General features: G+C 39.7%; 1 protein-coding gene across 1 annotated transcript in view; it reads left to right on the top strand.

Moving 5' to 3' along the window:
• The window catches only part of Pop1 (processing of precursor 1, ribonuclease P/MRP subunit (S. cerevisiae)), a 35,759-nt gene that overhangs the window by 10,527 nt on the left and 11,291 nt on the right, over positions 1-13,941 (top strand). The window contains exons 5-11 of the mRNA XM_013012395.1: positions 684-741; positions 1,435-1,572; positions 2,692-2,879; positions 4,359-4,615; positions 4,737-4,830; positions 7,492-7,603; positions 8,751-8,870. Of these exons, the coding sequence (XP_012867849.1) occupies positions 684-741; positions 1,435-1,572; positions 2,692-2,879; positions 4,359-4,615; positions 4,737-4,830; positions 7,492-7,603; positions 8,751-8,870 (967 nt within the window). The remainder of the gene's footprint in view (positions 1-683; positions 742-1,434; positions 1,573-2,691; positions 2,880-4,358; positions 4,616-4,736; positions 4,831-7,491; positions 7,604-8,750; positions 8,871-13,941) is intronic.

Raw genomic sequence — 13,941 nt, 5'->3', positions numbered from 1 at the left:
TTCATAGGAGCTCGATGATTTTGTGTTACTGACTACATCAGTACTATTGGAAGTGGTGACATCAGGCTTGGAAATCCAATATCAATTTTTAAATTAGTTCTTGGTATGCCAGCGTTCTATCTTTGAGGTTATCCATCTTAAAAACAACTGAACAGTTGTTCTTCACAGGGTGAAGAGTCATCAAATGCAGGTCTGTATGACAGGAAGCTTTGAGTGTCAATTTGAAATGGGCTCTGGGTACTTCTCCTGGAGCCTGGGAACAGGTAGAGGTCCTTCCTCATGGCTATTTACCTAGTTGAAGCTTGTGATGGTGCCACATTAGAGTGTTGGTATGTTGTTTTATAGTCCCAAGTGAGTGGGTTACATAGTTGTTGTGCTGTGATTAAGGTGGTAGTTAGTATTATTTTCATCTTTCAGGTGGAGACAGGTCCAGAGAGGTTAGGTAGTTTACCCATGAGTGTATAACACAGCCAATGAGTGGTGAAGTTCAACCTTGAGCCAGGTCATCTGACTCCAGACAATTGTTCTCTGCTGTTAAGCAGTTGTACAAATCTGGGTGAGATTCATCTGACCACTGTTAACTGAGAGTGAGTTTATTGGTAGGAAGATTTCTCTGTGCTAGTGATGGCAATGATTGATATGAATTTGTCAGAGTCACGGTACGATTTCTCTTTTAATTTCAGTTGTCCAATTTACTGAAAGTGATCAAAGTTGTGGTGGCAGAGTCTGTTTTGGGAATCAGTGAGCCTGACTTGAATGCTGGCTTTACTTGGTTATATGGTTTTGGAGGAGTAACTATCTCTGTGCCTTGTTGGTGCTTCCCTGCAAAATAAGGGAATCGTAGTGTTGGTTTGTCAGGTTGTTGAGAGTGCTGTTAACTCACTGGTTCAACATTGGCTTCCCTAACTCAGTCCTGTCTCTTCCTCTTAACATTGGTAAAGTCTTAACTTTCTCTCTCTTTTCTTTGGATGTTGCTCAGCCACAGGTGTATATTATGATCCGGATGGGGTAAATTACTTGTAACATTGTGCCTCAGGGCTCAGTGATTCCTAATCTGGATGACTTCTGTTAGGACCAAAGTGAGCAATCTTACCAATAATGTAGAATTTATTAGAGTCTTGCTTTTTTTTACTCTGGTTTCTTACCTTAGGTGGATTTTGGGAATGGATATCTTTACTGAGAAGAAGCAGTTTTTTCTGCCCTATTTTGAACTTGCTTATAATCTGGATAAAATATAGCTTTGCTGAACCGTAGAATCCTGTAATGTATATCTTCAAGGGAGATTCATTTTTATTTAAATCAGGTTGGTTTTAAAAAGATATGCAAATGTAATAAGAAGTCTAGGTTTTCAATTTTGATTTTTCGACAAGGTAGCTTTGATCATTTGTTCTGGGTTTTAGACTTCTACAGGTATGGCTTTTGGCTTCTTATCAGTTTTGCCCCATGTAGATTCTAAGGAGTTTAATTGTGTTTCCTCTCTGCAGGATTTATCCTACTACTGTTGTCTGGAGTTGAAGGGCAAAGAGGAAGAAATACTAAAGGCACTTTCTCAGATGTGTAGCATAGATACAGGTAATCTTGCCGTCAACCTGAGTCCTGTTTTTAGCCTTTATGTATTTATCCACTTTACAAATAAGGGCCTATTATAAGCATTTTGGAATTAAATGTATATAAATATGTGTATATATACATAAGCATATAAATATACTTATTATGTTTGTTCCCAATAAGTAACGGGGAATAATATCTTATTTAAGGTAATAATTGTATCTTATTCAAGGTAAAATGGGTGGCATTTAAATTTTTTTTAACATTGTAAAGTATAAAAATGACAGACCTATTATTCTGCTGGAATGAACTTAGGCAGGAATATCTCAAAACTCTTGGTAAGTCATCCATTTAGTAAATCCCTTTTTTTTTTTGTGCCAATCCTGGGGCTTGAACATGGGGCCTAGGCATTGTCCCTGAGCTTTTTTTTTTTTTTTTAAACATTATTATTATTTTTTTTTTTTGTCGGTCGTGGGGCTTGAACTCTGGGCCGGGGCGTTGTCCCTCAGCTCTTCAGCTCAAGGCAAGCGCTCTACCACTTGAGCTACAGCGCCACTTTGTCCCTGAGCTTTTGCTCAAGGCTAAAACCACTTGAGCCACAGCTCTACTTACAGCTTTATCCCTCCCCTTCCAGTCCTATATCGTCCTCATCCCCCCTCTAACCCCCTCAGTTAATTGAGATAAGAGTCTCATGTAAGACAGTTGCTGATGATTCATGCCTGTAACCTAGCTACTAGGAGGCTGAGAGCTGAGGATCACCATCTGAAGTCAGCTTGGGCAGAAAAAGTTTGTGAGACTCTTTTTCTTCAATTAACCACAAAAAGCTGGAAGTGGAACTGTGGCTCAAGTGGTAGAGCAGTAGCTTTGAGCAAAAGAGCTCAGGGACAGTGCCGAGGCCAAGTTCCAGCACTGTGATTCTCAAATCTCAGCCGCCTGTGTAGCTAGGCTTACAGGTGTGAGCCACAGGCTCTTAGCCATTTAGTTAATCTTTCTTAAGCACTAATTGTGTGCCAGGCTTTCCTCTAAACTATGATAAAAACCAACACTTCATCCTTCATGGAGACTACAATAAATAGTACTGTGACTGTCAGGAAATAATACTGGGGTCTCAGCATTTGGATCATGTTGTTGTGTTTGTGTCAGGATTGACATTTGCTGCAGTTCACTGCTTGTCTGGAAGGCGCCAAGGGAGCCTCATGCTTTACCGTGCAAATAAATACCCTGGAGGAATGCTCGGGCCTGTTACATTTATTTGGAATTCTGCGAGGGTCCCTGCTGATCTGTGTGAGAGCAGGCAGCTCTGGATCTGGCTTCATCCAACTCTTAAACAGGTATAATCTTTTTGATTCTGTCAAATCCTTAATGACTACTGAAAATCAGTGTCATAGGACTTTCAAGGAGATAAAACTTTGGCTGATAATTGGGTGTTAGAATATAGAGGGGAAAGTTGTGTGTATATTGAACGAAGCAAGTTTAAGAATTTCAATTTTTTAGACTTTTACCTAAAATATCTAATTAACAAAGAAGATATATTCAAGGTATACAATGTGATGATTTGACACAGATGTAGATTATGTAATGATCACTATATCAAATCAATTAACACATGCATTACCTCATACATAATTAGATCTCCAGACCTCTTCCATCTTGTTGAAGGAGGCAAATCTTTTTTTTTTTTTTTGCCAGTTCTGGGGCTTGAACTCAAGGCCTGAGTGCTATCTTTGAGCCTGTTTGTGCTCAAGGCTAGTGCTCTACCACTTGAGCCACAACACCACTTCTGGCTTTTTCTGAGTAGTTTATTGGAGATAAGAATCTCACGGTCTTTCCTACCCATGCCGGCTTCAAACTATGATCCTCAGATCTGAGCCTTGTACATTGCTAGCTATGATTACAGGTGTGAGCCACCAGCACCTGGCTGAAGGAGGCAAATCTTATCTTCTGGTTTTTAAGTCATAAGCAAAAGTAGAACCAAAGCTTATTAAGAATAATGAGCTTGAAATGTTTGGGCTAATGCTTCCACCATGCCCTGATTCATTCACAGATGCCCAGCTACGCGTGATAGTCCATTTTCATAATGAGAAGCTATTTTCAGTAATTCTGGTGATTTTTCCTTCTGTATTTACCTAGCTTCTCTTTTGTAGCATTTGTACTGCTTTTCTATTGCAGACTGTAAATTTTTTTTCCCTATTTTAAACTTTGAAAAAATATTGGTCAGGTTTTTGTAATATTTGACATTTACTTTATTATCTTTTTGTTTCAAGTGTTGTGCTGTATTCGGAAATAAAAAAAACAACAACAAAAAAACTTTGGCAGTTGAACTCAGGACCTTGCACTTAGTTTGCTGATTAGGCACTTTACCCAAGCCTTCAACCCTTTCCCATTACGTTATTTTCAAATAGGGTCTTTCATGGCACCCACCTAGAAAAACTTTGTTATTATGGCAAATTTGGCTTGATTTGTGAATGGATAAAAATGTGAATTTCTAGCCGGGCACCGGTGGCTCACGTCTGTAATCCTAGCTACTCAGGAGGCTGAGATCTGAGGATCGAGGTTCAAAGCCAGCCCAGGCAGGAAAGACCTTGAGACTCCTGTCTCCAATAAACCACTAGAAAACTGGAAGTGGCGCTGTAGCTCAAGTGGTAGAGCGCTCGCCTTGAGCTGAAGAGCTGAGGAACAGTGTCCAGGCCCAGAGTTTAAGCCCCACACCGACCAAAAAAAAAGAAGTGAATTTCTAAAGGAAGCCAGCAAAATTGCAACACTGCATTTAAATTCAGAACTTTAAAGTAAATGTTTAAATATATCCTTAGGATATATTAGAGGAGATAAAAACAGTGTGCCTGTGTTCAGAAGCCATCCAATCAAATATCTGCATCCCTGACCCACTTCTAACACCATCCCTCGAGAAAAGCCAATCTGAACTGGCTGATAAGAAAAGTGGCAAGAAAAGAAAAAGGAAAGATGATGAAGAAAATTTGAAATCAATTAAAAAAATTATTGGTGATGGAACTAGAGATCCCTGCCAACCATGTTCTTGGATCTCTCCAGCCACTGGCATCATAATCAGGTATGAGTTGAATCCACTGTGAACCTACTGAATGTTTTCAATGGAGATTTACTCCATTTTTGCCTGTGACACAGACATATATGAGGGACATTTCCATTTTGTGATCTTTTTTCTCTTTCAGTGATTTGACGATGGAGATGAACAGATTCCGGCTGATTGGTCCCCTTTCTCACTCCATCCTAACTGAGGCTCTCAAAGCTGCTTCTGTACACACTGTAAGACTAAATGGGACTGTCATGTTTTATTTTAGGCATTTTTTTCTTCATCTTATATATAATTTGATAACATGTTGAATCATGGCTTTTAAGTGCTTATATCCCACTTATTACCATTGATTGATTGATTGATTGCCATTTCTGGACCTTGAACTCTGGGGCTGGGCTCTGACCCTGAGCATCTTTGCTTAAATGTGAGTGCTCTACCATTTGGGACGCAGCATCATTTCCAACTTTTTTGAGTAGTTTCCTGCCCAGGTTGGGTTCAAACCATAATCCTCAGATCTCAGTCTCACTGGGGCCCAGCTTATTTTTATCTTTTATTTCTAGAAGACCAAATCTGGGTTGTTTTCTAATTTGCACAACCTGTTGTTGCAGTTGTGTCTTGTACAAGGGTTTTAATCTCTTCCTCATAGGTGGGAAATCAGGTATCCCTAAAATGCCTGAGTTGTATGCTAGCTTTTGAGTGTTTGACTCGTGAGACGTCTATTTCTGTGATTCCCCCCAGAAGGTTAATAGCAGCAGCATGTCTAGCTCTGAACTTGTTATAGAATGTTCTGCAAGTATGATCATCCCATGCCTTCCAGTGTGTTTAGTCACAGCCATATGAAATGTGACTGGAGTGACTGACTGAATTTGTACCTTTATTTAATTTTAACTTAGAATTAAACTCGGGCAGCTCTTTATGGCTTTTGGCTGCTGTGTTGAACTGTGCAGTTGTAAAGCATGCAGACTAGATTCAGAATCCTCCCAGCTGGGTTCAGATCCTGCTCGTTTGACTGCCCTACAGAAGTTAACTTCTCAGTGCTGTGCCTCACAGATTTCATGTGGCTGTATAAGCTAATGGAGCTTTGAACTTTTAGAAGAATGAGGCTTTTAAAAGCAGAAACAAGCTGGGCGCCGGTGACTCACGCCTGTCATCCTAGCTACCCAGGAGGCTGAGATCTGAGGATCACAGTTTAAAGCCTGCCAGGGTAGGAAAACCCATGAGACTCTTATCTCCAACTATCACCAGAAAACAGGAAGTGGCTCTTCCTGTGGTAGAGCACTTGCCTTGAGCTGAAGAGCTCAGGGACAGCGCCCAGGCCGAGTTCAAGCCCCGGGACTGACCAAAACAAAAACAGAAAGGCAGAAACAACTTTTGGCTGCAGGAATTCTCTCCTTTATTCTTTCTCTCCCGTCATCTCCGTGCAGGAGGCAGAGTGATCTTTTAACAAATTTCTCATTTCTTTTTTCTCACACTGGAAATGGAACCTTGGGCCTTGTTCATTCTAGGCAAGCTCTCTACCACTGAGCTATATCCTGAGCCCCGTTTTTCACTTTTTGCTGCTTTCTCAGTGGTTTTATTTATTTATTTATTTTTACTTGTGGCTTTTCTTTTTTTTTTTATTTGTTTATTTTTTATTTGTGAACATACTGTACAGAGGGGTTACAATTACATGGGCAGGATAATGCGTACATTTCTTACCAAGCATTGTAGCCTCCTCCTTTGGTTTACCCTTCACATCCCTTCCCAGCATCCCCCCTCCCCCCCATTCTCAGTGGTTTTAATACCTTCTCATATTTAAGATAAAACATGGCGCCTTCTGTGGACCTGTGTCATCACAGGTTCCCTCACCTCTGCAGTTGCATCTCTCCACATCCCTGCACTGTGGTCTTTCAGGTTCTAGCTGATCTCACTCACTTCTTGCCTCCGCTAGCACTTCTGTACCTGTGTTCTGCCTGTGAACATTCTGTCCCCTCCTCCTGCAGCTAGATTTCTTCATTGTTCAAGTTGCAGTGTGTCTCATTCCATCTCTCTCACCTCCCTCTGCCATCCTTTCTTGGTCTTCAAGTTCAGTTTTGTCATAAGCATTTTCACATTTCCTCAGTTCATGTGTACAGCTTTGTCTGTTTTTATGCCATATCCAGCTCTCACTGACTGAGTGTTTCATGGTGACAAGGGCATGGCTGGTTCCTGGTTCTCTCTGTGCCCAGTGCTCACAGCCGCTGCCGTGGACGAGGTGCTGCGTGGTAGCTAGTAAGCTGTGGAGCCAACATTTGAATCTTTTTGCAAGTTTGGTTCTAGAGCTGCGGTCTGTGAGGTGAACAGCATCTGTCTTCCAAATTTGTAGGAACTCATATCATGTTGTGTATCAGTTTTCCTGCATGGACTCATTACTTAAAATGCTCTTTGAAACATTGCTCTATTTCTAGTATTGTCTACAGATGTAAGTGAGGTGCTATGCATAGTTATATATCCTTTATCCAAAGGTTTCTTTGACAGGTACTGGCTTGATTGTCCTTTGGTAAGGAACGTTTTATTGGTTAAATTAGAGGTGATGAATACGGTGACAGTGGGAGATGATCAAGGCTCTCTTACTGAAATGTGTGTGTGAGAGAGATGAAGTGTGAAGTAGCTTAATTAGTCTCTGAGAACCATGGATATATTTTCTAGTATATGAACTCTTGAAGTAAGTGTAAGTCTGTGTTCCTGTGTCTAATTAGAAGAGTATGTAGTCTGATAGTAATTACTTTATGAATATTGTAGCAACTTGCCTACTACTCATAAAACAATCTTTCTCACATTCAGGAACAAAACGGCTGAGGCTGGTCTTATGTTCCAGACATAATTAAGTCTGATTTATATTTCTCTGCTGAGGGGGAGATGTTGTTTTTCAGGAGGAAGAGGACACAGGGAAGACACCCCACAGCTGGTGGGTAGACACCTGTAAGAACCCTGATAGCGTTTCCCTTCATCGAAGACAAGAAGCTGTGTTTGAATTATTAGGAGGTATAAAGATGGAATGCTGGGGCTGGGAATGTGGCTTAGTGGTAGAGTGCTTGCTTAGCATGTATGAAGCCCTGGGTTTGATTCCTCAGTACCACATAAAGAGAAAAAGCCAGAAGTGGTGCTGTGTGGCTCAAGTGGTAGAGTGCTAGCCTTGAGCCAAAGAAGCTAAGAGACAGTGTTCAAGCCCTGAGTTCAAGCCCAAGACTAGTTAAAAAAAAAAAAAGAAAAAGAAAAAAAAAGATGGAATGCTGGGCTGTACTGGGGAGGAAGGGAAAAATGTTCAAGCAAGTTAAGAGAGGGTTTAGCATTGGGCCTCTGGTAAGTGCTGTTCACTTTCAGTCTTGCTGCTAAGATGTAGCAAGAGAAGTCAGTAAGAGAGTTGCTTGAAGTTAGTGAATAAAGTGTTATATTCCTGCTTTTTAGGAAACAAGACAGCAGTGAGTTAGTATTCTAAAACCCTGGCATTCTCACATTAGACAAATGCATGTCAGATATTGACCTGAAATTAATGCTTAGGACCCATGTTACAGACAATACTTAACAACTCTTGGTAGTTATCACTGACAGAAGTGTGTGTATTAATGTTGTAAAATAGCCTTTTGTATTCAGGTCCTCATGCTTGCTCGGCTTGCTTGCTTGATTGCAGCCAATCAAGCCCAGCTCTTTGCTGGTTATTTCGGAGATTGAATCTTGCAGATTTTTGCCTGGGCTGGCTTCAAACACTGATCGATCCTCAGATTGATCCTCTCAGTAGCTAGGATTATAGGAATGAGCCACCAGTACCCATCTAAAAGGCCTTTGTTATGTCAGTTTTGTATTTTAGGAATGAGCCACCAGTACCCAGCTAAAAGGCCTTTGTTATGTCAGTTTAGTATTTTTTGCAAGAAATTTCACTTCTTGAATAATATAAAATATCAACAAGAAAGAAAGGCAAGTATATTTTGAGGTCCTGAGTTCAAACCTTAGAGAGAGAGAGAGAGACACACACACACACATACACACACACACACACACACACACACACACACACACACAGCTCAAGAAAAGTTTAGTTCAAAATCTAAAAGATTAAAAAAACCCAGCAAACTTGTTTGCATTGTGAATAGCTTTCTATAAGCTTGTTGTCTGCTCACTTGTTGTGTTACAGGGGTAACATCGCCAGCAGAAATTCCTGCAGGTACTATTCTGGGCCTGACGGTGGGGGATCCTCGAATAAACTTGCCTCAAAAGTGGTCCAAAGCTTTGTCCAACCCAGAAAAATGCCAAGGTAAAGTGTTTGTGACTCCCGCGGTTTTTCGTACTGTGCTGAGCACTGCAGACCTCCCTACTACTTCTGTAGTAACTTCATCTGGAAAATCAGGGGAGGGGTCTTAATGTGCCCCTTAATGGGGTGATTGGATCAAAGGGCCTGGTGTGGGGGGGGCATCTTTTAGTTGCAAACCATGTTGCTAGAGCCTTGTTTATTTTGTTTTTTTCTGAGTTCTTTTATTTTTTAGTATGTAGTAGAGCCTGTCTGTCTGCATATTGGGTTCTTGAAAATGCCTGGTGTTTCAGAATTTTAATTGTGAGGAAGGGATATGCACCCGCAGCTGGTCTTGTGCTCAGTGGAAGCCTCTGTCTGACCATACAGATGATCCAGGTTCGAATCCTGGCAAGGCCATCCCAGGTGCTGAAGTATTGAATGTCTTGTTTTTGACTGAGTGGAAAGTCCTGAGAGAGCTGTTTGCTTTGGAGAGATGAGGGGGTAGTGAGACTAGCCAAAATTTTAGTCTGATTTGAGAATTGCAATAATCATGATAATGTCTTATTTTACTTACTATCACTTAAACACATGAATTAGAAGAGTAATTAAAATTAGCTTGTGAATTTTGGAAGGAAAAAAATACAGGTACATGTTACAATTTCAGAACTTTAAAAAACTCTACGTACAGTTAGATAGCTTATTTTGGGGGTACCAAACCCTGTCAGACTTCACATGGAAGGCAGATGGATGAAAGGAGTTTGAAGATGACAGGTAAGTTACTTAATTGTGGAGCTTAAGCCTTTAATCAAGTAGTTGCTGCCTCTTTATTTGCTACTTTAAAGCCAGTGTGATCTAGTGCAGCCATAAATGTTACAGTGTGTACTATGCTATTAAAGGCGGCTGTCACCGCCTTTATGCTATAAACTTTATGCTATAATCACCTTAATGCTATAAACTCGCCTCACTTCTCTTGTTATTGCACATCCTTTTTAAAAAAAGAGGAAATTCCATATTGAATCCTTTTTAAGTCTTATGTTCATCTGAGTCAGTTCAAGAAAAATATGTCTTTCTTGAAACACATGATTTAATTTCCACTCTAAAAGTTTACCCTCTTTTTAGTCATTGTATTTTTCATTAAAATGTATTTTACAATGGACACTGGTGGCTCATGCTTGTAATCTTAGCTACTCAGGAGACTGAGATCTGAGGATCATGGTTCAAAGCCAGCCAGGGCAGGAAAGTCTGTGAGAATATTATCTCCAGTTAACCACCAGAAAACCAGAAGTGAAACTGTGCTTCAAAGTGGTAAGAATAGCTGGGAGCCGGTGGCTCATGCTTATAATCCTAGCTACTCAGGAGGCTGAGATCTGAGGATCTCGGTTCAAAGCCAGCCTGGGCAGGAACATCCATGAGACTCTTACCTCCAATAAACCACTAGAAAACTGGAAGTGGTGCTGTGGCTCAAGCAGTAGGGTGCTCGCCTTGAGCTGAAGAGCGCAGGGACAGCACCCAGGCCCAGAGTTCAAGCCCCACAACCGACAAAAAATAACAAAAAAACAAAGTGGTAAGAGTGCTAACCTTCAACAAAAGAGCTCAGGGACAGCAACTAGGCACCCAGCTCCAAGGCCCATGACTGACCAAAAAAAAAAAACAAAATAAAACTATATACATACATACATACATACATACATACATATATACATATATATATATATATATGTATAGTGCTGTAATTTCTTTACATTATGTTTTATTTGGTATAGGAGCAACATAAAGAAGTAAACTTTTTAAGGAATTATTAAATTAATAATATAAAATTAATATATCATTTAGGAAGAAGTCAAAATGCAAGGAAAAAGTCTAGTTTGGTAGACTATGTTAATTAAGTGGTTAATCTTTGGGAAAATTTCAATGTCAGGATATGTATAATTTTCTGATATAGTTTCTGTGTGTCCATATCTGACATCATTCTCTGCTTATTTTGACTTCTAACAAAACAAATCAGTTCTGGTGCTACTTAAAACATAAAGAAGTGTTTGTCTGCTTTGGTGCACATTCTTTTTCTGTATGTATATATGTATTTGTGTGTGTGTGTACTGGGGATTTTATATATATATGAACATATGTCTATATGTATATACATATATAGACACATATACATATATACACATATATATGTATGTACACACACATATTTATTTGAAAGTGAAAGAAAAGAAAAGAACAGCTGTGATAGAAAGTAGCAGAAACCCTGTTGCTGGAGAGAGGAGACTAAAATGTAGTTCTAGATTGCAAGGATTTTAAAAAAGAAGATAGGGGCTGGGAAGGTGGCTCAGTGGTAGAGCGCTTGCCTTGCATGCATGAGGCCCTGGGTTCAATTCCTCAACACCACATAAGCAAAAAGAAAAAAGCCAGAAGTGGCACTGTGGCTCAAGTGGTAGGAACACTAGCCTTGAGCTGAAAGCTGAGGGACAGCACCCAGGCCCAGAGTTCAGGCCCCATGACTGGACCCAAAATAAATAAATAAATAAAAGAGAAGATAGCTGAAGAACTTGAAGCGATAATGTATTCTGGGGTGCTTTGAAAAAGTTTACTCAATCATTTAGTGCTTAAGTTGGAATTAATTATTCATAATGTATTTGCAAATCTTTTCACTATGTAACTAACTGGTTTTCTGAGTAAGATTTAAAAATTCGAGTTGGGTTGTGGGCATAACTTGGTGCTAGTGTGATTGCCCAGAACGCATGGGCCCTGAGGTTGAGTCCCAGCATTGCAAAAACAAAACAAGCCAAAAAAATCTCCAAACTAAATATGTACTGTACTCTCTGATGCTTTACTTGCTGCCCTTAACACTTGCTGGTTTGTTTTGATTTGAATATTTCTTTCTTTCTTTTTTTTTTTTTTGGTCAGTCATGGGGCCTGAACTCTGGGCCTGGGCACTGTCCCTCAGCTTTTCAGCTCAAGGCTAGCGCTCTGCCACTTGAGCCACAGCGCCACTTCTGGCTTTTTCTGCTTACATGGTACTGAGGAATCGAACCCAGGGCCTCATGCATGCAAGGCAAGCCACTATACCACTGAGCCACCTTCCCAGCCTATGGTTATTTCAATTAGTCCTTGTCGGCCCGAGAGGAATTTGCTGTACTATTGAACATGAGGGCCAACAGGGTAACACAATGGAAATATACATCTTAGCATATATGAGGGCCTGAGTTCAATCCCTAGCATCAGAAGAAAAGCAAGGGGAAGGAGGAGTTATATGGAGGGAGAGAAAAGGTGAGAGGAGAGAAAAAGAAAATACTGAACTTATAATACTCTATTGGCTTATTTACTTTCATCTTTGTCTTTTAAATACTCTGGCTATATGACTTTTGCATGCTCCCTAAGCATGAAGACCCCAGTTACTGTTAGAAGGCTGGGTGAGAGATCATTTCCACCCTTTTCCAGTTCTTACAGGTATTTTAGAGTGTAGAGCTACAGTTGCCTTTCAGTAATGGTCATTTTGTCATAACTCCTTTGTTTCTGCTTTTGGGTAGGAAAAAAAAAAAAAACCTATGCTAGAGTTATCTGGTCTGCATATTTATAAAATAGAATGACTTTGAAAAGTACATCTTTCTCCCCTGCCAAATCTCTGCAACCGCTGATCTTTTCACTGTCTTTATATTTTGCCTTTCCCAGAATGTCATGTTGGAATCATATAGTACACAGCCTTTTCATTTTGGCTTCTTTTTCTTATTAATATGCATTTAAGGTTCTTCTGTGTCTTTTCACGCATTGATAGCTCATTTTTTCTTAGCACTCTGTAGCAATAGTTAGTATTCTATCATTTAGAATATTTGAAGAGGAAGTGGCGCTGTGGCTCAAGCAGTAGAGCGCTCGCCTTGAGCTGAAGAGCGCAGGGACAGTGCCCAAGCCCAGAGTTCAAGCCCTACAACCGACCAAAAAAAAAAAAATATTTGAAGTTGAGTTAGTGCTTCTTTTTTTTTTTCTTTTTCTTTTTCCTGTGCCTTTATACCCTCAATACGAGTCATCTCTTGTCTGCATTTCAGGCTGAACAATACCTCATTTCTGTCCCTCTAGTCTGTGGCAGGGCTCCACAGGAAAGCATTCTTTTAGAACAGGATTGTTAGGAATGGAGCTTAATTTTCCTAGACAGGCAGAACTTTTGAAACATATAGCTTTGATACTGGAGACCCTATGGGTTAGAGTCTCTTTGAAGAAGAGCAATATAGGGCTGGGAATATAGGGCTGGGATGTAGCTCAGTGGCAAAGTGCTTGCCTAGCAAGTGCAACGTCCTGGGTTCGATCCCCAGTACCAAAAAAAGAAAAAAAGAAAAAAAAAGACGAAAACAAGAAGAAGAGCAATATAAAAAAGACGAAAACAAGAAGAAGAGCAATATACTGAAGCATTTGCTGTTTATGAGCCACTTTTTTCTCAGATCTGTTCACCAATTTAATTTTCTCCACCTTTGTTCTTACCGAATTTTGTTACACTGTGGCCTGGTCACTTCCAACTTATTACTATTTTTCCAGCCATCAGATCTATCCAGGTATGTGCTTTTAGTGACATTTCTGTGTTGGCATTGTAGAATTATAGCCAAAATTTATGAATTGTACTTTTTAAAATTCTTTAACAAAATTAGATTTTGAAGATTTTTTTCCCCCTAGTGATTAAATGAGTGCACTAGGAAATGTTTTACATTAATATTTAAATATAGATGTTTTTCACTGAAAATGGTCTTTCCCCTTCTCCAGTGGCATACTTTTAGTATGGTGTAGGTTTCACAGAGAATCATCACAAAGGAATGAAGACGTATGTTTACAGCAAGGAATAACAATTTCACTAAAAATAGGTCATCAGAAATTAGTTAAGGGGAAAGAAGAAGATGATTATGTTAAAAAGTAGAATTAGGCAGTTGTTTAGAGCAACTTAATATTGTGATATTTACATCTTAGACATGAAAAGTAACTATCAAAGGGAATTTATTTTTAGCAGCCTGTGCTATTCCATGGACTATGAGAGGAACTAAGAGTAATCTAATCAAGTAAATCCTTCTATATAATATATATATAAAATATAGTTTTTTGTCATGAAAAA

The sequence above is a fragment of the Dipodomys ordii genome, unplaced genomic scaffold (assembly GCF_000151885.1).
Source record: "Dipodomys ordii isolate 6190 unplaced genomic scaffold, Dord_2.0 Scaffold17, whole genome shotgun sequence".
In the NCBI taxonomy this organism is placed as follows: Eukaryota; Metazoa; Chordata; class Mammalia; order Rodentia; family Heteromyidae; genus Dipodomys; species Dipodomys ordii.
The sequence above is the reverse complement of the archived record's forward strand: the minus strand, read 5'-3'. Positions and strand labels throughout refer to the sequence as shown.